Here is a 21985-nt window from a genome sequence, read left to right as displayed (position 1 = left end):
GAAGGCGTGTTTCTCTCCATTCCACTGTAATTAACAACTAGAATGATTTTGCCTTCACCAACTATTTGACATATAAGGCCCTGCTTCAGAAAACACTTAGCTGCTTAATGTCACACCAGGGAGTACTTGTACTGATTTTAGTGGTGAAGAGTGGATAAGCAAGCTTTGGTGGGACTGGTGCCTATACCTTTTGAGTTAGCATCAAATAGCTGTAAAGAAATTGTATTAAATAAGCCTACTATGTAATAAGGTGTGTGGATCTTTTAAAGGTGCAAAGATAATTTGGAGCATCTTTAAAGTGTTGGCCCTTGCAGATTAACTTGTTAGGAATGTGTGTCTGTGTGCATAGTATTTCATCAGTTATGTCTGTTGACTTACTATCTTTCTCCGTACCCATGTATGACCAGCTTGAGAAGCAACAAACATTTTGGAATTCATTTCTAGGTGAATTGTAGCACGCTAACTACTTTGACGAGCGTGCCTTCAAATTAAATAGTGGTGGGGAAGGCTATATCACAGATAATTAAGGGACTGCAGGTGCTCCCCTGCAGGTTCGTGCATGCATTTCCCTGTCCCGTGACATGCCTGCGTGTCAGGCAACTCACAGGTGCAGACTCATTTAGATATGAACTGTGTTAGCCAGGCTTTTAAAACTTACTTTCAAGCAAAGCATCAAGATAGATCCTGTTACAAACACTGTGAAATAAAGGAATGAAAAATTAGAATGACATACCCTGATATAAACATACTATATACTCTCACATAACTATCTTGCTTTTTTTTTTTTTTTTTTTCGGTCAGCTTGACTATAAAGACTACAGTTTTCAGATGTAAAAGACCCGTAATTCTCTTTCTACCATCTCTCATGGTCTCCTTACAATCATGTTTGGGTGTTTTTTTCAGTGTAGGATATGCCTTTGTTATTTGTACAGAGTAGCTACACTACAACTTTTAAAGCAGGGCTTTTTTTTTTTGGTCTATCCTGCAACTGAAATTTAATACAACCCATTTTTAAACACATTTGCTATCAATCACTTTCTCTGAAAAGGAAGTACTTTGTTACTGCAGAAAGGAATCTGAAATGCTAAGTTTTAATGCATATCTTTTTTAGACAATTAAGGCTGTATATACATTTTCTGTCTTCAAGCACCTAGAGATAAAGAAGGGCACTAACAAACAGGTCCGTTACTGCTCTTCTAGTAACTGCTAGAAATCCCAGTCATCAGCTGAAACCGCCACTATGCTGGGTTCAATAAAAAGAAAATGAAACATTTATTCTTGCCCTAAATAACTTAAAATAACTCACTGAAATTATGTTGGGTTCTTTTAACGGATGGTTCACTCTACTGAAATGATTAACTTCAGAAGTTAACATATGACAAATCATATGGCTAGAAGAGCTGAGAAAGTGGGAGATATCAACCAAGGCATTAACATGTTCTGAACCAAAGCCCAACAAATGCTTGACTAAATGATGTGACCTGGTGATTAGAGAGCATTGCAGATAGATATACCCTTAAAGCGTGTGACTAAATAAGTGGTGTGATAAAGATACCATATAAATCTTCCTTGTAACTAAGACACAATCAACATACATAATCACGAAGCTAATATTTGAGCTAAACAATCGCTTTTTCCCTAACAACTTTTAACCCTTTTGTGACCAAAATTATGTTTCTTGGATCCCTACTCTAGTTGCAGTTTAATTTGCACACTTCAGGAAAGAACTGAGCTTATTAGCTGAATTTTTCCAGATTATCTGAAGTGAAAAGGAAGTAATTTTTACTTACAAAGCCTAAAGTAGAGGTAGTAAGGGTCCCTAACCACTCCCATTGCTATCCTGGCATGGACTAGAAGTTTGAGTGGAAAGTGACTGCAGACTTGTAAGTATCAGCTGGCATTTTATTATAAGAGCACTTACCTTCAGAAGTCTTAAAAGGGTGCTAGTAGTGAGATTATGACCTTCAAAAATCTAGATATTTCTAAGGGAATCTATGACATTTTCTTGTAACAGGTTTATTTTAGATTGAAAAAATAAAACTTTGCATTCCCTGCCTACTGTAATCTTATTAAGACCACACTGTCTGGTTAACAATGGTTTATGCTGACTTCTGTGGACGTGTGCTGAATTATTAAGCCAGATAAATCTGTCTCTGCTTTTCATAACACTGTAGGAGTGTCAAGAACAACACAAAACATTATTAAAATAACAAATGTGAAATTTGGATGTATTTCCTATGCTTTAAGCTGCTTGGTTTTTTACTACATGTGTTTAATGTGGTGACAACAGGCTTGTCTGCCTTTCTTTCTGGCTTTTCAACACCTTAAGGCCATACTGCTGGCACTGCAACTGCTGCATGATGATGCTTGAAGCCAAGCCAAATGTAAGGAAATGTGTTACTGTTTTCTCTAGTAGTGAGCTGATGAAGGTCACTTCTTTAACAGGAGCAACACGATAGTCTGGAAAAGGAGAGAGGCAAAACCCCAGCCAAAAAACTGTCTTGGTCCTTCAGTATTTAAGTCCTTGCATCCATTTTTTTAGAGGGGAAGGATTTTGGTTGGGGCGTCTTTTTATCCATATCTTCTTGTATTTCCAAAGGAAAAGCCTTCAGGTTGTCATTCGCACAGGGGAGACAGAACCTTTTGGAGTAAAACAGGCTACACTCCTGTTAAAAAAAAAAAAAAAAAAGTACACACACAGAATGGAACTGGTTAAGTTACAGGCTCTCTAAATCACATTTATGGTTAGAATTCTCTTTCTTCCTCATTTAGCTTATGAAGACGTGTCTCTGCTGGGAGGAGCTTCCAAGTTCTTGCACTGCCATGCGAATCTTGAAGTGTCAGAAAGCTTTTCCCCCACCAATCTCAACAAAATGGCCTAAGGGCAAACACAAGCATGAAGAATGAAGAACGTAGGCCGGGGGCTGAAGGCTCACAGTGACTGTAGTTGCATCTTGTTCCACAGCTCCCAACAAAACATAGCCTTCTTTGTATCAATCTGTGTGCTTGGTATTGCCCTAAGGGAATATCAACAGGCCTAAGTATTATAGTAATGAACACCATAGAAGTGTTCAGTGGATAACCAGAACAGCTAAATGAGTTTAATTCAACTGCGATTTCATCCATTAACCAAGATTTCACCCATTAACCACCTTTATCTTGAATGTATTCTTTTGATTAAAAACCAAAAACACATGTGGTACTAAAGATGGAGTTGATGTCTCTTGTCTGAATTCATGATGGGGAAGTATAAAATCTCTTGTGCAAAAAGGAAGTATTTTCGCTGCCCTTAAAATGGAATGACAGTATGATCTGACATGTTTCACTGACATTCGGTTAGCTAGTCTTACAGACCCAATTTTTTATTTTTCACATAGTTAGCTCTAATAAGATGTGAGAGGTATTGAATAGGAAGAAGCAGAAATGGTCTGTTCGCAGTGCACAGTTTAACAACTTGAAAAGTTTGTTAATATATTATTCTTTTGCCCTGTGGTGAGGCTGAAGTTCACAGTTCTCCTGGCGTGCTGATCACTAAATTCCAAATAGGATTTAATGGGTAAGCTGGAGCTGGTGTTGCTGATGGATTACTCTTGGGGATTTAGACATAAATAAAGACATCAGTTCAGATGGATCAGGACATCCTTCTGGGAGCAGTGGGCTCCCTGGGTTTTACCTAAATAGCAAGCAAAGTTCTCCTCTCAGCATAGTCATTTATGGTTGACTCTGGGGGCTTGGCTTGGATACTTCTGCTTTTCTGTTCTCTCTTTTGTTTCCCATGTCACTATTCGCACTTCAGTGTCGGCTAACACATGACTATATCAAAATCACCCTGCCTCTTTGTGACTCTCAAGCCCGAGGAACAATTTTCTCTTCATGTATTGTCCTTTACGGACTGCCAGCCAAGTTTATTTGTATTCAGAGGTAGTGTGAGACTACACCTTGGTCCTTGAAAAGCACTGTGAATGGTCAGAAAGGAGATTTCAGTCGTGCAGCCTCCATAGCCTATTGTTTTTTGTCTCTTGGTATCCTTAATACTTTAAGATGCCAATTAAAAAGGGGAGATTAGAGTTTAATTTGGCCCTGCTGTTGTTTGTATTACACTATGGCACACAGCTGCCCCCACCCCAGGTCAAGTTCCTGGCTCCACAGTGATGGACATTGCCCCACGGGATACTAAGCATAGGCAAAGAGGGCTGGGGTGAGGAGGGTTGCCCCTCGTTCTGCAGATGGCAAACTCGGACATTAAGACCCAGCTCCTCACAGGTACTCAACTTGCATTCTTTCAAGTGAGTTGCCTAATTATTTTGGCTGATTTAAGCCTACGGGACTTAGGCAAAGTTCTGAATATGAACTACTCCACCTCTGGATGGTGGGTCAAGATACCCTTAGTCCTCCCCTGTTCTCTCAAGCACAGGTTAATTCAGCCTACCTGTTGTTTAAAAGCCCTACAAGCTACACTTACTGTGTATATTCAAGCCCTTCTTTGATCATTATCCTAATAGGGTTCTGTGCTTAATCGGATAATTCTTTAATATGTTTACCCTTTCCAAAACCAAGGTAGAAGAGGGCCAGGCCTGTTTTCAACGCTGTTTTCATTTCAAACTTACTAGTCCAATTCAGGCAAAACTGAGTTGCCAAAGCCTACTGCCAGATTTTTATTCTATTTTCACAGGGATCACGTCTGAAAATAATATACGTGGATCTTATCTTTACCACACTTGTAAAGGAAACTCTGTGTAAAGGAAAGATTCTTACTAACCTTGTCCAGGATTGTCCTCACATGACTGGAAGTTGAGTGGAAAGTAGCTGCAGTGTTACGTGTATCACTTAACACCTACAGTCATGTCCAAGGTCAGTGTTTATTCAGCGTCTGCTGTGGCTAGCAATAAGGGATGAAATTTGCTTCCTATCTCCCTCTCTTCTCCAAAAGTCACCTAATTTTTTTCCTATGTTTAGTGTCACAACAAAAAGAAGTAACTTAACTGTTTTAAATGACTAATACGGTCAGGTTATATCACTTCCTCTCCGCTTTTTGAAAGAGAAACAGGGAGAAGGGCGGTTGACTTTTCTAAGGGTTTTTAAAATCATTGTTATTATCTTCCTTTTTATAGTGTTTTGGCATGCTTGAAGACATTACAGATAATCATTAGAAGAATTATTTCTGGTTGGACCCAATGCACTTACCTGTATACTGTGTTAAAGATTGGTTTAGTAGAGTGATATATGCTGCCAGCTGACTGGAATAAATGAACTTAGTGAGACTTGAAAGAATATTTGAAGAAGTGAGCTAATGAGCACTGTGCAGAACAGCTGCTGAAGTTTTAATTTTCCTTGGCACACCAACTGCAAGGAAAGACACTTCAGCCAGCGTAAGGAGTGTCTCAAGAAAAGCCTAAAATATGATCAGCTGCTTAGATACAAAAGGTAGCAAATCAAATCCAATTTGGCCTTTGCCAAATCTAAGGTGAGAAATCTCTTAATTTTGCCTCAGGTTAATCTAGTACTATTTTGAAGTAACAGAAAAATTAAAGCAACCTGTCACTGAAAGCTTTCCATCATAAAAGTCTGCTGCTTTGCCACAAAGGCCCAAGGAAGCATGATTTTCTTTACCTTCAGTGCTTATGTTATAAAACATGATGGAAATACTCAGAATAGGGCTGAATTGATCTGCTTGGGTCAAGCACAAGCAGGAACCAAAAACAACCCATGAAATTATTATCCCAGCTCTGGCTCTCTCCACAGCCTTGGGTAAGTTTTTACTTCTCTGCACTCTAATTTTCCATACATGAAAGAGGAATAGTATGTGTTTACCTACTTTGGTGTGGGTGTTTACAGCATTAATTATCATTTCTGCAAATCTCTTTCAATGTTACCTAAGCCGTATTGCTAAAGACATTTTGTAACCATAGTCATGTGTGTGATTCACTGTCTGGCCTGGCCAGTTTGGTAAGAAATTTATTTTCAATTATTTACAATCAAGGTTTTGCTTTGAGCAATACCATCAGGGGAATCTTGAAGTCTCAGATAACAACAGGTAAATGATCAACATATTTCCACAATAGCCAAAATAGCCAGGAATGCCAAAAGATTGAGAGAGGCTTCTACCAGCTCACTGCTCATGTCCTCTATAGATTATCATGCCCTAAATTAAATGAAACAATTACTAAATCTCTTAAATTCAGAGCCCCACCTTCATTCAGAAAGATACACTATGTGGAAAGATACTGAGAGGTTGAAACTCAGTTTTTTTGACAAATTTAATTGCTAGACTTGGAAATATCTGTTGAATCCTTCTTAAATTCAAAACACAGAATTTGGGGATGAAAACAGCAAAACGTGCTCAAGTTTGCTCAAAATATGCCTCACTTGCTAAATCCTGTGCTGTTAAAAAGGAGTGATAAACCTGGCTTGTTAGGGCAGGAATCAAGCTCATAAGCCCAAACTATCTGACTAGCTTTACTGCTTGCATGTTTGCTCTTATTCTGGCTGTTCATAGGAGCGAACTGACTGCCAGCCAAGACAAGGACATTGTCACAAGGAAGATCTTGCTCACACGTGAGCTTTGCCTCTACAGATTGTAGGTACACAAGCGCCTTGAGCTACTAGGCTTGAGCCAAGCTATCAAAAATGTAACCAGAGAGTTTTAGGGTTTCATCTGACTCCCACAGGAATCCTCAGGTAATTCCAGAAAGAAAAACAAATCTCAGTTGCAATCTCTAGTGTGACCTTTTTAGTGATTTTCATTCTTTCAAATGACAGAGGAGACTTCAGAAATGGAAAACAAACCTCATCAGGAGAAAGATGTTATTGTACACTTTTTCCTCTTAGGACAGTGTACCAAATCTGTCCTAACTCCCTGCAAGTCAGAATTGCACCTAAACTTGTCCAAGCATGCCAATTTCCTTCTGGCTGTGTCTGTCCAACTCTCTGAATTTGGTCAGTGTCATTTGACCCTGTTTTTTGCTCAAGAGAATTTGCTCTAGCTCCCCCACAGAAATTGTCTGGCATTGGCAGATGAGCTGTTTCAGTTGCCCAGATTATCTCACCTCATGCTCTGAGCAGGGCCAAAGGTTACTCTGGCCACCAGGCTTGGCCACCAAACATATCATGAAGAAAAAATTCCACATCTTCACAAAGTCATTAGCAGGTTTGTTTTTTTAAAAACTCCTGCTACTAGCTACTTTTAGCAAGGATCATGTCACCAACGCTAGGCCCTAACCACAGCAATTATGGATGGCGCTGAAATGGTTAAATTTGAAAACTGCTGAAGCTGACGTTCAAGACTGAGGTGTGCTCTCACAAATGCCATCAGTGCAATTGTGCACTTGTGCACAATGCACTTTAGATTGAAACACAGCACTTCAGAAGATCAAACGAACCCTTTGGAAGAGAACACTAGGATCTGGCTGCTATGAGGGCGATGGTGTCCAGTGTAACAAATGTATGTTGCTGTCTGTGTAAATGATCAGATGGCATGATCTCCATTAGGAGATATTTGGCACGAGTCATGTACGAGTCTTGCCTATATCTCTTCAGTCACAGAACTGGCTCGCTAAGGGAAAGGAGTGTAACCTAGAAGTTTTCTCAATTCATTGTACTGCCTCAGAGAAGCACAGTACAGCCTCAGGACACTGATAATTGTGTAATAACCTGTCTTCAGTTTTACTTTGAACTCACAGCAAACAAAAGGACCAATTTTGCACTGAGGAGAAGGAATTAAGGCAACTGTAATTTTACACCACCTTTCTGAACCGCACTCAGAATTCATAGCTTAGGGTTGCCTAGAGGCTGCTACTCAAATTCCTTCTTCTTCAGAGATCTGCCACAGCACTACACAACTCTCCTCCCTGCTCACTTTCTACACCAGCGTTTGGAAAGAGGACGGTGCAAACCTAACCATTTGTGGACATGCATATCCCCTTTATGGAAAAAAATTCTACCACTGGTATAGTATGCTGCTGCAAGAAAGGACCTGAGGGTCTTGAAGCAATACATGATCTCCCTCGCATTTTCCTGTGCGAAGACAGTAGAAAAGAGCACTCCCTGTGTTTGTGAGGTTGGATTGTGTAAATAGAGGAAACTTCAAATAGAGCAAACACTTAAAGTTGGTGACCACTTTCATTTACTAATATGAAGAGCTTTATCTGGGGGATCCAACAGGACAGACAACCAGCGTGCCTTAAAAATAGGCTGTCTGGGTCTTTCTTGCTGTTTGATCTTTCTCTAATAGGTCACAGGGGCTGGAATAAAAAGCAGTGACAAAATGCTTGTTTTGCTTGTTACTTACCGTACCAACACACACTGATCTGCTACACAAACTGCACTGAGACCCAAGGATGAGGAATCTGTCCTTGTCAGGGGTGAAAGGATCCTTCATGACATAGCTTTCTTCCAAAAGCCTAGAAGAGAATAATTCCAAGCTTTTAAGGGTAGATTTCACAGTAAGGGCAGGGGAAGAGTTGAAAGGGAGAATCAGAGGGAGGATAAAAAGGCAGCAGCCCTCTCTCCTTGGTTTGCACTGCCTAGTGTTGTACAAGTGACAGTGGAGCAGCTATGCCACTCCCTTCCTTTTTAAAATCAACCTTGTGCCTGCCTTCAGTCTTAAATTGTGGCACTTCCTATCTGTAACTTTCCTCCCAAAAGGAGAGCAATTGGTGATCATCTCAGCATTGCCTTACTAAGTTTTTTTCAGTGCTCTACCTTAAAGTGTTTTTTTATCTTCCAGTTTTATGACAGGCACTCCTTTGCAGTGCCCATTTAAGTACCTTGTCAAGTTATCATCTCAGTTGTAAAACTTTTAATTAGGAGTTCTCTTTGAAAGATACATGTGTGCAAGTATAAAACAAAAAGAGCTTACTGCTCTTAGTTATGTCACTACTGTAAAGTTAAGGTTCCCGTCTCTTGCAGGCAGGAGCTACTAGCACAGAGCATTATGATGATCTGAATATTCTGACTTTATCTCAGAGACTGTACTGTTTGCTTCAGGGTATCGAGGGAGTGCATTTATTAGCAACTTGGCAACCTGCTTGGGAAAGACTAATGCCTTATTCTTCCTGAGACCTCCAGGCAAAGTGTTACTGAAGTCAGTTTGGTGTACGTCTGCACAGGACATTCTGCAAGGCTAGCTTATTCATTTATTTAAATCAAACTTGAACTCTGTAGTAAAATGGAGTACAACACCTATTTAAAAGACATTCTGACAACTCATACTGTCTTTGGCTCTCTACATATATATGTACATAAACATTTGTATGTGTGTCTGTGAGTGTATTGCTTTTTTGCTTTCCCCTCCACTCAAACAAAAAATGGTATGGCTCAAGCCTTCACTGTTAGGAAAGATCAGGAATCTTAGCATGAGAGAACACCTTGTCAACAAGTCTTCTAGTGTACAAAGGCTGGATTATCTTTGTAAAGCTCCCCTTGCAAGCCTCACAATCTTAACATAGCCATCATCAATGCAGAGACCTGGCCACTGTACAAGCCTTCATGTCTGGCATACATTTCCTGCAGTGCTTAAGACTAGTGAGTAGACCAGAAAAGAAGTCAATAGAGGTGGTCTGTGAAGGTATTTCCCGTATGCACGTATGCAGGCGCTATTATTATAGCATAAGTATTCTTTTGCTGTTTGAATTTGAATGATTTAAATAAAGCTAAGATGTTAACAATGAGCCGGGGCAATTTAGAAGTAGGAGTCATATTCAGCTTTGATTCAGACTCTTTACACGAGGACCTGATTGAAGGTGATCCATCGTTCTTCTGAGTGGGAGGGGGAAAACTAGTAGCACTGTAAGATTTGGAGTGATAAAAATACAGCTGCCCGAGCATAACAGAATTGATCTCAGCTCAAGCAGGAGGTGACCAACAGCTGTTTCCATTTTACAAGTAACTGAGCAGTCTTAGTAGGCTGAAATACTGAGTACATGCCTGACTTACAATTCCAGTGAGGTCCTGACCATGTCTGCCTGATGGGTTCATTGACCAGGATGGCCTCAAAAGAGCTACTCACACATTTAAAACTAAATGTTTGCTTTGTGGGGAGTTTAATGTCTGCAGACTGAGTCGTGACTGCATAGTTTCTGGTCAAACTATCCCTATTTGGTAGAGAAGGAAAAAGCTTCAGTCTCCTGAAATGTAAATATGTACTAAATTTCCACACATTTTAATGTTATACATTCTGCCAAAGAATTGTCTAATTCATGAAAAAAGCAGTGCTGTTTGAAACTCCAAATGTCGAACAGCTCTTAAAAAGTTTTTTTACCATATGTATGTAATTCATGTTATGTTTACAGTGTTACCCAGCCGATACAGCTGTGAGGTAAAGGGCTATTCCCAGAAACGTTATGCTGACCATCAACAGTATTCTAGTATGAAAATTACGGTATAGGTAAATTGTAGGGTGGCCACTGCAGGTAGGAAATAGGTTAAATACAAGTCTTTGCATTGCACTGAAGCAGGATGAGAAAGGTTTTTTTTTTTTTTTTGCTATCAATGCCGACAATTTTTAACATTTCCTTCCTCTGGAAAATGAAGGTCATCTTAAATCCCAACCCTCATATTCAGGGTCAATATGGCATGTTATTGAGTTTATGTAGCATACATCATTCCACAGTACAAGACTTCTAATGCCCATAGCATAAACAAAGTCTATAATATGAAAAATTGTACTCACACAATAGAGCGCGTGTTTGGCGGCTTCTGACCATAGTAGGTGTATGGAGCTGTTAAGCCACACAACTGACATTTGAACTCTCCTTTAGGCTGAGCTTCTTTGTGAGACTCCATCTTTAAGCTGCCTACAAGAAAACCAAAAATCTTTTAGCTCCAAAATGCTGTACTTGGAACACATTTGCAAGATAATTAAACTAATGTGGGACATCTGGCTATGCAAATTAAAATCCAGCAGGGAATTGACTGTTGCAAGTCTTGATTAGTAAATCATTTCTCCTAAATCAAGTTGATTTCCCATGTCCCGCTTACATTTCCAGATTCCTCAGACAGGTTTGGAAATTACAGTCTTGGAGCCTAACTATAAAAGCCCGCCTGCTATTCTACAACTTGATCGAAGAAAGAGTTTAGGTAATGAAGTACATAGCTGTGACCTGGAAAACCCTTTGCTCAGCTGAGGCCTATGCTCCATAAGCCCTATCCAGGGCTGCAGCATCCATCTCCTCCCACGAACTGCAAATGGAGCTGGTGGAAGGGCTGGGACTCCACTCAGGAGGCAGGTACCAGAAAGGGAGGTGTTGCAATGTTTACTTATAGGAATGCCTCCGTACTTCTTCTTGGGTTTTGAGCGCCACCTTCAAACAGAGTTTTGGGAGCTTAACTCTGGCTGCCTGTTATTATCTGGCTTCCAAGGGGAATGAGGCTGATGTAGTCACACCATGTGTCTATTTAGAGTGTTGTCCATTCAAACCAACCAGGACAGAGAAGGAGGTAGTCTCAAAAATGTTTAGGTCTTGTAATTTTTAAGAAAATAGGTAGAAGAGGGAGACTCTGCTTTGTCCTCACTGAGTAAAAAGCTGCAACATGAACTCATATGTTTCTACATATCAGAGAATCCACCCAGGGGAAAGCTATTGTCCATCTGCAGGAAAGAGTTCAGACACCCACTACAAAGGTGTAGCTGTCAGTTGTGAGATACAAACTTTAGGAAGCCATTTTTCATCATCTTTGGTGCTTAAAAGACAACTTGTTTAAAATCTTGGCCATTGATTTACATTTGGTAACCACTTTGAGAGTCATAACCTTCAGTTTTCCAAAAGCATAGCACAGAAAGTATTCTTTTAGGATTGATTTCTGCATGTATGTGCGATCAGATCAAACAGAATGTGCATGCCCAAAACTTGCACTGATCTATGAATGAAATGTGACTTGTTTGCAAATTGGATATCTTTGCTCACCTGCAGCATTCTCTTGAATGGATGCATTTACCCAGCAGCTGGCTAGAAAATTCAAGCTTTTAGCTAAGAGCCCTCAGACTTTCTATGGCATGCAGTTTTCTGCTGCAAACCCATCACTTTCGTAAGTGAAGCAGAGCTGGCAATGGGCTGTCAGGAATGTGAAACACTAGGAATCACTGGAAACACTGGACCAGTCCAGATTTGTTTGTGTGTGCTCACAGATGAGCTGACATACAGCTCTTTGCTGCCAAAGAACAGAGGCCATCCCCCCTCTTCTAGCCTTCCAGCCATACCTTTTCCCTACAGGGCTGATTCAGTTCACCAAGGCTGTGTCTCTATTAATGTTTTCGTTCAGGTCAGGGTGTGCTTTGGGAACTAACTGTCTGACTGTCCCCACCTACCACACTTTGGTTTGCATCATGGAGCAGTCTTAAAGCACACAAACTGGACCGTTTCCGATGGAACTAAACTGGAAGACGTGCTCTAGAGGCACACCTAGCACCCTCCAATCTCAATGCCCAACTAACAGGCATTCGATCCACAGGACCAGACTAGAAGCAGTCTGAAACACCCCCTGAAACATACAGAGTGGGACATCAGGTACTCAGCACCAAACACTTTGATCTATGATTGCAGTCTTATTGCATCACACTACTTACTAATATAGTCAAAAAAAATAGAACTACCTAACTTTTCTTTTTTCTTCCACTGTCTTTTTTTCTGTTGTTTTAGTAAGTTAAACTGGCTTGTGGAGGGATCCAGCAACTGCTAATGGGAGCCCAAGGTGAGAGGCAAAACTTCACAGCCAGGAGAAGGGGAAGGCTGAGATGAGGGACCTGTATTTTCCCCCTTTCAGTGACAGTAAGCTGCTATTTCTGCTCACCCTAGGTGGTGAAATTGAATCCTTAGAGACATATGCTGCTAAGGTGAATTAGGGGCATGGTGAAGCAGAGCTGTGACTACTTGTTATCTAATATTCCAGAAGAACAGGGAGCCCCAAGATCCTCAGAGGTTACAGAGGTTTCATAATGGACCTTCAGCTCATAAAGCCTCAGCCTGTTAAATCCTGAAACGTAATTTTGCAAATAGTCTCCCTTATCCTGTCAAACTAATTCCCTCACTCCCACCCCCCCTTTCCACTGTCATTTCAGTATTTCAGTAGTACAGGGAGCTCTCCAAATCTAACACTAATGTGCCTGGGTACTGCCTTAATAAATACATTCAACCCTCAAATACCTTAGGCAACTATGTTTTTTGGAGAGTGATGTAAACCTTGGATATTATGTATTTTACTTACCTCATAGGAATGCTGAGAGACTTTAATTAATTAAAGTGCTTTCAGATTTTTCAGTTAGACATAAGGCATGTATATGCTATGTATTTTTCCTTGTACATTAAAACTGGGATTCTTCAAAGTATATACAAACTGAACTGAGAAGTCCGCTTTTTGAACCCTAAATTTTAGGGTTATCAGAGAAATCTCCCAAACATATCCAAAGTTACCTTTTCTGTAGGTAGTCAGTACCAATACCAAGACACCCACCTGTCTGAATGAGACTCAGTTCAGAGCAGTGTGTGCAATTTTTGGTGATTGATTTTTTTTAAAAAGGGAAAATAGTTAAGCCTGCAGAGGTAGAGTATGGAAGATCACTTTAATTAAATACAGAAGGCTGTCATGGTGATCTTTTCTTTAAAACAAACCAAAAAATTAAGAACAACAACAACAAAAGAGTATTTACGGCAGCGGGAATCATAGACTTTGGAATGAATGTGTCCTGATTCCAAGTCGAGAGAACAGCCCCGGGTTCAAAACTGAAGTACGTTAGATATAGAAACACCTGCTCTTATAGACTGTTGGCATGTAGAACAGAATCTGTTCAGTGACTACCACTGGGAAGGAATGATATCTATGTACAAACAGATTTTTGGCCATGCCAGTTGAAAAGCATATGACCCTGCCTGCAAGGCACAGATGAATTTATGATGCTTTCCATTTTACTCCAAGCTACAGGTCATGGGCATCAGCTGCACCAAGTTTCAGTTCACTGGAACAGCATTTGTCCTGAGAGCTTGTCTACACAGCAACACTTGGGAAAGTTAAGGTCACTAACTCAAGGTGTGAATTTAATGCACATACAGATTTCTGTGTGAATGCTCCCATTCAGAAATAAAGTTTGCTATATAACAAAATATAGACATTTTCCTTCTGAAGAAAAAAATTTAATGGTAGATTTAATAAGGTTTTTAATTTATGTGCAAGTGCTTCACACCTTCAGTCTAAACCATGAAGCAGACACAAGTGCTAAGATGCACTCTCACAAAACTTTTAGTACTTTCACTCTTTGTAATTAAAAAAAAACTGTATTTTTATGTCAGACAACTAACGTGCAGAAGCAGTTTGGGGGCAAAAACACAGTCAAGACAGACACTCTGGTTTATCACTAAGTAAACTCATCGGTTTGGCCCTATACCCAACCTTAGCAAAATGCCTGATATTATGACTCTGACAAGCTATCTGCCTCCCTTCCAAGCAAACATATGAAGAATGAATGAGAACCAGTTTCTCTCTAGCATACCAGCTATGAGATGATGGCTCTCTTGAGGAGGAAAAAAAGCTTACAAGACTCATCACTTTACAACCAAGGCAGGCAACTTTCTGATCTCAAGTGACTCAAATCATCACCAGTGCTATTGCTGGGTTTTTCTTTTCTTTGGGAATTTTTGAAGAAGTACCATGCCCCAGAAACATGTCAGATATCTGGCTGTCTTGGATGTAATGAAGAAGTCTTTAAGAACAGCTTGTTTAGAACTGAATTCTGCCAAAGCATTTGGCATTTTGGCTCTAAGCCACAAGGTACTTAAACACATACTTACTTTGAGCGCATACATAGCACTTCTGAAAAGAACACAGCTACCCACACATGCTTGATTACGAATCAAACCCTGAACTAGCGCACTCAGCAGAAACCTGCCAAGTCAAGTCCAGAATACTGCAGGACATGTGTGAGGTTGGCCCATGTGGCATGGTGAAGGGTAAAGCACAAAGATTTGAATGCAGTACTATGTAAATAATTATAGTAAAAGGAAGGAGCAACTTAGATAGCAGTGGTATAACAGTGTTTCTCCATGCTGTGGCTGATATATGATACAGATGGGGGGGAAATGGCTCTCAGTGCAGTTCTCCAGGGACTCCTAAAAACTTCATGGCAGTTCTGCTTGGAGCACTCTGCTAACAGGCCCAGAGGGCATGCCAGAAATAATAAATCACCATTAAATTGTCAGAGTCAGTGGCAAAGTAGTGGCACAGATAAGTAATCTCATTTTCTTTGCCTCAAACCTTATTAGCACAGGTCTTTACAATGCATAGTTTAAGCCCCTCTTAATTCTCTGCAGGAGACTCATGTATTTCTGAGTCACCGATAAACTAGAGAAACAATGCAAGAAACTGCTTATAAACGACATAGGCTTTGATTTGAAAGGGTGACAGATAAGCCCAGCATTGACACACCTTTAATCCTATCAAATTAAAGCCTTGTTTCTTTTTCCTGCCAAGTTCTTCCGGCACTATCCAGTGATGATGGTGATAACCTATTAAAATATTCTCAGCTTGATTCTCTGTGGGACACACTCTCTACTAGACTGCTAGGAGCCACTGAGTTCATAGCCAAGTTATTCTGCAGTGTTTGGTGTGGTATAAGTTTAAATACACTTCAGCACCAGGAATGCACTCACCTCCTTTAGAAAACTGATCTGTTGCCTAATTGCTCAGGTGATGAAACAGCAGAACCTTCTTACTTGCTAGTTAATCCCTAGGCGAACAACTCTCTCCCTCCAGTTCCTTCATGCTATTGCCCTGAAGGTATGTTTAGGTCACTTGTTGGCTGCCTCCCTGCTCTTCCTTTGAGCTGACCTACCTTGGGTTCAGGGTAAATAATTAGCCTGGGAACGCAAGTTCACTAAGTGCAGCCCCTTGGAACTTGACGCCCATTACCTCCCCAAAAGATCACTTGACTGAATTGAACCTTACACTTGCTACAGCAACTTCTCCCTTAGGGCCAAGGGGATATTGCTGGTATTGCTATGCTCTGTCTGCTCTGAAGGAACTGAGATCCCTGCAGTGTACAGCTTCCCTCTAGGTAGGGATCATGTAGCAGGCCTAAGCCCTGCTTCTTCATTGCTGCTTGTGTGGGACTTAGGATGCCCCATGGCAATAGGATAAACAGTCCTCCTAGGGGCTAGTCCATGCAGCTAGCCCTGAAGGCCATTTCAGATGTGAAAGCAAGCATTTTTTCTGAACAGTCATAGGGAATGTTTGAACAGAGGTGTGTCAGAAGAAGGAGAGGAATAATATATATGAGCAAATCAAAACCATTCCTCGGGTAAAAAGGCTTTATGAACACAAGATGAATCTCAACAAAGCATTTCTTCATACGATATATGATTTTTAAAAGCTGAGAAATCAACACTTACACAAAAAAAAAAAATCTAGCCCAAGTACTCTTTACTTGAATACGGCAGGCAGCCAGCTCTGAATTAGACAGCATTTAATACAGAAGAATCTCAAATTAGGTGAGAATTTAACAGCTTCACACAGGAATGCTGCAACAAGGCACTGATTAACTGGCATATACCACTGCCCCCTAGTGGACACATCAGGGCTGCACAGCCATGGTGACTGGCTGTATTTCTGCCAGTAGCTGCTAGGAATTCTTGTTTCAGCGACTCAGCTGAAGTTGTGAAGAGGGACTCAGTTGTAAAAACACAACTAAGTGGATCACCACAATAAGAATGAATTATAGGATAAAATAAAAGTAAGTTGCCAAGCATGCATAGATAAGCCATACTTATGTCTGGTTGCAGAGGCATGGTGAATGGTAGACCTCTTTGTTGCATGACAGAACAAGTATTATTCAAAACAATACTAACAGAGGCGGGAGAATCACAGTATCATTAGTTTCTCCTCCCCTCCACCAAAAAAACCCAAACAAACAAACAAAAAAACCCACATCTATGCATAGTCATATCTGTTTTTCCGCTCAACTCCTCTCTCTCCTTTCTTCACTTCCAAAAGATTTTCCTAAGCAGAGCACAGAGCTTATCACATCATTATCCATGATGCCATTCTAATATTCTGTATGTAAAATGGCTCAAAAATTAAAGGAAGGCAAGGCAAGTTTGTCCCTCTTTTCACAGCACAGTTATAGGGACACAGTGCAGAGAAGGCAACACAGGAGATCCAAGCATTGAAATTTTATCAGTTCTGGGTTATAACTATTCCTTGCCTATACGGGGTATAGCAAACCTGAGGTTTGATTTCATTGGATCTCCCTTCTGACACAGCCACAATAAATAAGCATGCTATGGCCATAGGTTACCTCCTGTCCTGAATTGATTTTGGCTCCCCTTCAAACTATAACTCCCTATTATGGCTTTGTTGGATTAATATCCATAGCAGGTGAAGAACAGGATGGTAAGACTCTATTAATACATAAGGGATGACGGTTCCCTTTAAGTTGTCCTTTAAGAAAAATTATGGAGGGCTGCACACATACCAGTGAAAAGTACCAGCATGGTTAAGCACAATCTAAACTTAGTGCAACACTTTCCAACATAGTCTAAAATTAGGAACAGCAGGATTTTGTGAAAACACACAAGGAGAGGGTAACAGTGTATTGGGAAATAAGACACTGCCAGTTAACCTAATCCTGAAAGCAGTAAATATAGCTTCAGTGATTTACCTCCCTACAGTAAGCAAATTTGCATCTGTAAGAAAATACCCATCACCCCTACTTGGGGTTGTGTGTTACAATGTCATTGCTGTGACAGCCAGTGCCCACTCTCCTCTATGACCACCAAGAAGTTCAGCATTAACATACCGGGGGAAGTGAATTCTTTTCAGTAAAACGTGACTGATGCTCTCAGCTTGTTAGGACTGAGCTCAAGTTGAGGATGACATAGCAGAGTAAAGCAAAACCTTTAAAAAGGAAAAGAAAACACAAAACTACCCGGTAGGGTATGGGGTAAAGAGCGTCAGGTTCAAAATGCCTGAGAACACAAAATAAAGTCCTCTATCTACTACATACGTAACTTTCTCATGCATGTAGCCCCACACACCTTCTTACAGGCACTGTCCCTTTCCCCTTGAAGGCACTTGGTTTGCCAAGTTTTGTTGTCTCAGCTATTGTGAGCAGCAAGCAATGAGGAAAACTGAAGAGAAGGATACTCCCAGTATGTTTGATGAAGCCAAGAAGCCCACTGCCAATCAACCGTCAGAAAGTTTTCTTTTCCAGCACACTCAGTGGGAGTTTTGGCACAAGAACTTACAAATAGGTAACCACCCCCCCAACTTTGAGGTTGTTTTTTTTTTTTTCCTTTGATTACAGGTTACAGTGGAAATTAATCTTCAGACGTGGACTAGTGGCTTCCAGACTTTGTGACTTATGTGTATGGTAAATTCATTTTTTAATCATATAGCAATGCAAATGACATGAATTCAACCATGCACTAATGGTGTGAATTTCTGGCATATTTTCTGATTGGTCTGTTCCTCTCAGAAAGACTTGGCTCCCCAATCATTACTTGAATTACTTAGCCTAAAAAACGTGCAGGAACTAAGACTGACTTTGCTCCTTTCAACACTCTCATCAAATAGGTATCAGGCAGACTCAAACAACCATTTCCATAGTTTTCTAAACTAAACAGGGCAATTGCACTTGTTCTTAAACAGGGGGAGACATCCTGAACCACAGGCTGCTGAACTTTTGTGCATGCTCTGTAGTCTGCACAGCCTGTTCTGCAGAGCATGTGTGTTTACGTTCTCCTCCTCCGTAAGTTTTTTGGACAAATTTACAGCTCCATTCATCACAGGTTTAAAAAAAAAAAAAGGAGGAAAGCAGGATTTTTCACATGTGACATTTCATCACAGAGAGAGATGAGTGGATCCTAGAATTCACTATAACTGCACAGCTGGACACTCCTACTGGGTCATATGCTAGGAGGGCAGACATGCAAAATCTTTGCAGCTCTGGCTTGTCTCCCAGGAGACTCGAAATCCAGCAAGAATTATCAGCATCCTCAAAGAATCACAGATACTTAAGTAACTTTCCTTTAGCTTCAATTCTCTGTCTGTTAAGCAAGGATAGATTGGTCTAAGATTACACTAAGGTCCAAGTGAAGAGCATGGACTACAGAGTAGAGCTAAGTAAGTAGCAAAGTTGATAGGAATTTTGACTGAACTTGATAGAAAGTTTATATGCCATATGTTTATGTTAAGAGTTGGCAGTTGGTAGAAATACTAGATACAGCTACAGATGGATAAAGCTCAAGAACACTGTAATGTTTATGTTACAGGTTTAAATGCATGTTTCCTTTTTGTATATATGTATGCATCTAAACGTGATTAATTAGTAACACATTGACTTAGCTTATGTTAGGAAAATTATGACAAAATAAGTGAGCAGATGGGGGTAGGGGGCCTAGTGGAAAATTATTATGGTATAGTTAGAAGCAGACCTTATAGGAGACAGCATATTTACATGTTAGCAGGCCGGTGAAAAGGAAAACAGAAAGATCAGGTAAAAAGTGCTCTTTTTGCCAGGCACTGAGAAACAGAACATAACAACAAGCTGACCCTCCCTTGCTTTACCCTGACCTAGAGAAATAAAATCAAACACAGCAATCATATGGCTGATTAGTTTTTAATCCACATCTCAGGTCTCTACTTATCTACTGGAGGTTTGGCAGCTATTTTTTTGGCCTTGTTTGTTGTTTTTTGTGCCAGTAAAAGCTCTGCCTTAGTAAACAGGGCAGTGTAAGGCTAATGTACAAGCTAGGAAGTTTAGTGTCTCAGCAAGCCTGGGGAAGCAAATTGCCATTCCCAGTGAGGTTAACAATGGAATCCAAATCTTCTACATTATCAAATCAAAATCTTATTCAACAGAACACCTCCAAACAACCCCAGGTTGCCGCGTGTGTGCACAGAACAAAACTTTCAGGGAATTCTCTACTGTTCTAATATTTGTAGGCAAGATGTAAGTAATGCTCTTGTTATACCAGTTACACCAGTTCAGTTTGCCTGAACAACTTTTCCCTTCACCTGGGAAACTAAGGCATGAGGAAAACATGAAGCATGAAGGACTTAAATTTTGTCTATACAAAAAACATACTCTATTTGAATTGTATGGATATAGTTAAAGCAGAGGTTCAAATCAGTACAACTTACAAGCTATATCAATTAAGGGAAATAAATCAGCATATAGTATCTTTACAGCGCTACTGACTCCCTCCAAATGGGTGTATTGGTTAAATTGCAACGGGGGAAAAAATCCTAACTGAAAAAGCTTAACCAGTGCACAAACCTTTGAGTACGGGAATAACTAAGTACCAGTACAGAAATCCAGTTCTTTGACTCACAGAGGCCTGCACACGGAAGACAGCTCAAGGGATTCAGTCCACCGTTCCCACGACACAACTAACTTCATTTTGATGGCGATTTGCAGTATGTTTATAGAGACTTTCCTACCAGCCCTAGTGCCTTACAGACAAGTAATAGGTTAGTGAACAAGTCTGGATTAAATCTGAGGGAAAGTCACATGACTAAGCTCTCTCCTTAAGCGGTCTGACCATTTCCTAGCATCGATTTATGGGGGTTCTCACAGCAGATCCAGAAAGAAACTATGGTACTTCGTCTCCCATGCATTTTACAAAATCCCTACCCTCATCGTTTCAAAGGGGAACTGAGCACCTCATTGTTTCCATGGCTCTAAGGTTGTCCAAGTACAAAGCTGTGATCCTGAAAAGCCTTGTACAGGTGCAACCCCTTACTGGGAACATCTAAACTTCACAGGACCTGAGGGCTTCCCCTAAATTTCCTCGGGTCCTTAAAGCTCCACCTTTGCACTTGTCCAAAAGTGTTGTTGCATAATGCTCTTGTATGCCTCTGAGCTTCCCTGGGATCCTCTGCACAAACCCCTTTGAGGCTACATCCTAGAGCTCCGACCTCAACTCAGCCAAGTGCCTTTAAAAAAAGCAGTCTGTGGTCACTATATTCTTTTAAAGAAAGTATATGCTTTATATTTTAATATAAAACCATTGCATAGAAGAAAATGATCAGAATCAAGATTTGGCTCCAGGTTCAGACACAGAGGGTGTCTCCTCTGTTAAATAAGTGTCCTGGTCAGCCAGCTACTGTCAGGCTTGTGCTCCCTCTCTTCACCCACACTCCTCTCACAATTCTTTCTGCAGTTTGAAGAGGAAGGCCCCTCTGCTCAGTGTAACTTATGGTCTAGTGATTTGGGCACTCTGGAGGTAGGAAGTGCATATTTGAAGCCCATCTCAAGCCAAGCCGGGGTTTGAATCTGCTCTCCCACCTCTGCAGCAAGGCTCTGTCTACCTGCTGTCTTCTGCAATGGAGAGGCCCCGTGCTCTGCCTCTGCAACAGCGTTTTGAACGGTCAGCGAGCCTCCTAAGGTAGACGTACAGCCACCAGTCTTCCAGAAAGGCCTCCAGCCTGGGGAGGAGAAAGGAAACACTTTCTTCAAACCCCAGACACGCTGTCTGCACAAGATAAAGATTCATCCCGGCATACTGTTAGCAGTAACTGCCTCCGGGTAGCTCAGCTCCTGGCTGCCAAAGGCAGGCACAACTCCAGCCGGCCCGGCCCCAGCCCCGCTACTCCGGCTCTCCCCGGTGAGGGCTCTCGGTCAGACACAACCCCCAGTCCCGGAGAGAGCCGCTGTAAGCACAGGCGGGCGGCGGCGGCGCCCGGAGCCTCCCGTCCGGCCCCCCCCCCGAACCAACCCCCGTCACCGGCGCAGACCCACCGCGCCGCTTCCTGCTTTCCCGCGCTGACGCTATGACGCCCCGGCCCAGCCCTGCTCCTCCTTAAAGGGCCAGCGCGGCTCGGCGGAGCGCCCGGCGCCTTACGCTCTGGGGACTCGCGGCTGTGCGTGGCCCTTTCGGGGTAAAATCTCGACGCTGCTCGGCGATAAACGCGAGGGTTTTGCAGAACAGCAACGGGAACTAAGCGCGAGAGGAGGGAGGCCGCGCAGGCGCGCGGCCCGACCGTTGGGCGCGGCAGTTGG

At 41.4% G+C, this 21985-nt stretch overlaps 1 protein-coding gene across 6 annotated transcripts in view; it reads right to left on the bottom strand.

Moving 5' to 3' along the window:
- Positions 1-21985, bottom strand: part of CDPF1 (cysteine rich DPF motif domain containing 1) — a 24591-nt gene extending 2606 nt beyond the window's left edge. For 2 of the 6 annotated variants that reach the window (XM_026090308.1, XM_026090307.1), the window contains exons 1-5: positions 21295-21676; positions 10670-10793; positions 8288-8399; positions 1922-2666; positions 659-696 (exon numbers count right to left, since the gene is read on the bottom strand). In XM_026090308.1, the coding sequence (XP_025946093.1) occupies positions 2517-2666; positions 8288-8399; positions 10670-10782 (375 nt within the window). In that variant the 5' untranslated portion in view covers positions 10783-10793; positions 21295-21676 and the 3' untranslated portion in view covers positions 659-696; positions 1922-2516. Of the gene's footprint in view, positions 1-658; positions 2667-8287; positions 8400-10669; positions 10794-21271; positions 21677-21724; positions 21741-21827 lie in introns of those variants that run through there. The other 4 variants (XM_026090309.1, XM_026090310.1, XM_026090306.1 and 1 more) reach the window with 4 other exon arrangements.

This window comes from Apteryx rowi, unplaced genomic scaffold, assembly GCF_003343035.1.
Source record: "Apteryx rowi isolate R43461 unplaced genomic scaffold, aptRow1 scaffold_858, whole genome shotgun sequence".
Classification (NCBI taxonomy): domain Eukaryota; kingdom Metazoa; phylum Chordata; class Aves; order Apterygiformes; family Apterygidae; genus Apteryx; species Apteryx rowi.
This window is presented reverse-complemented; position numbering and strand designations above follow the sequence as displayed.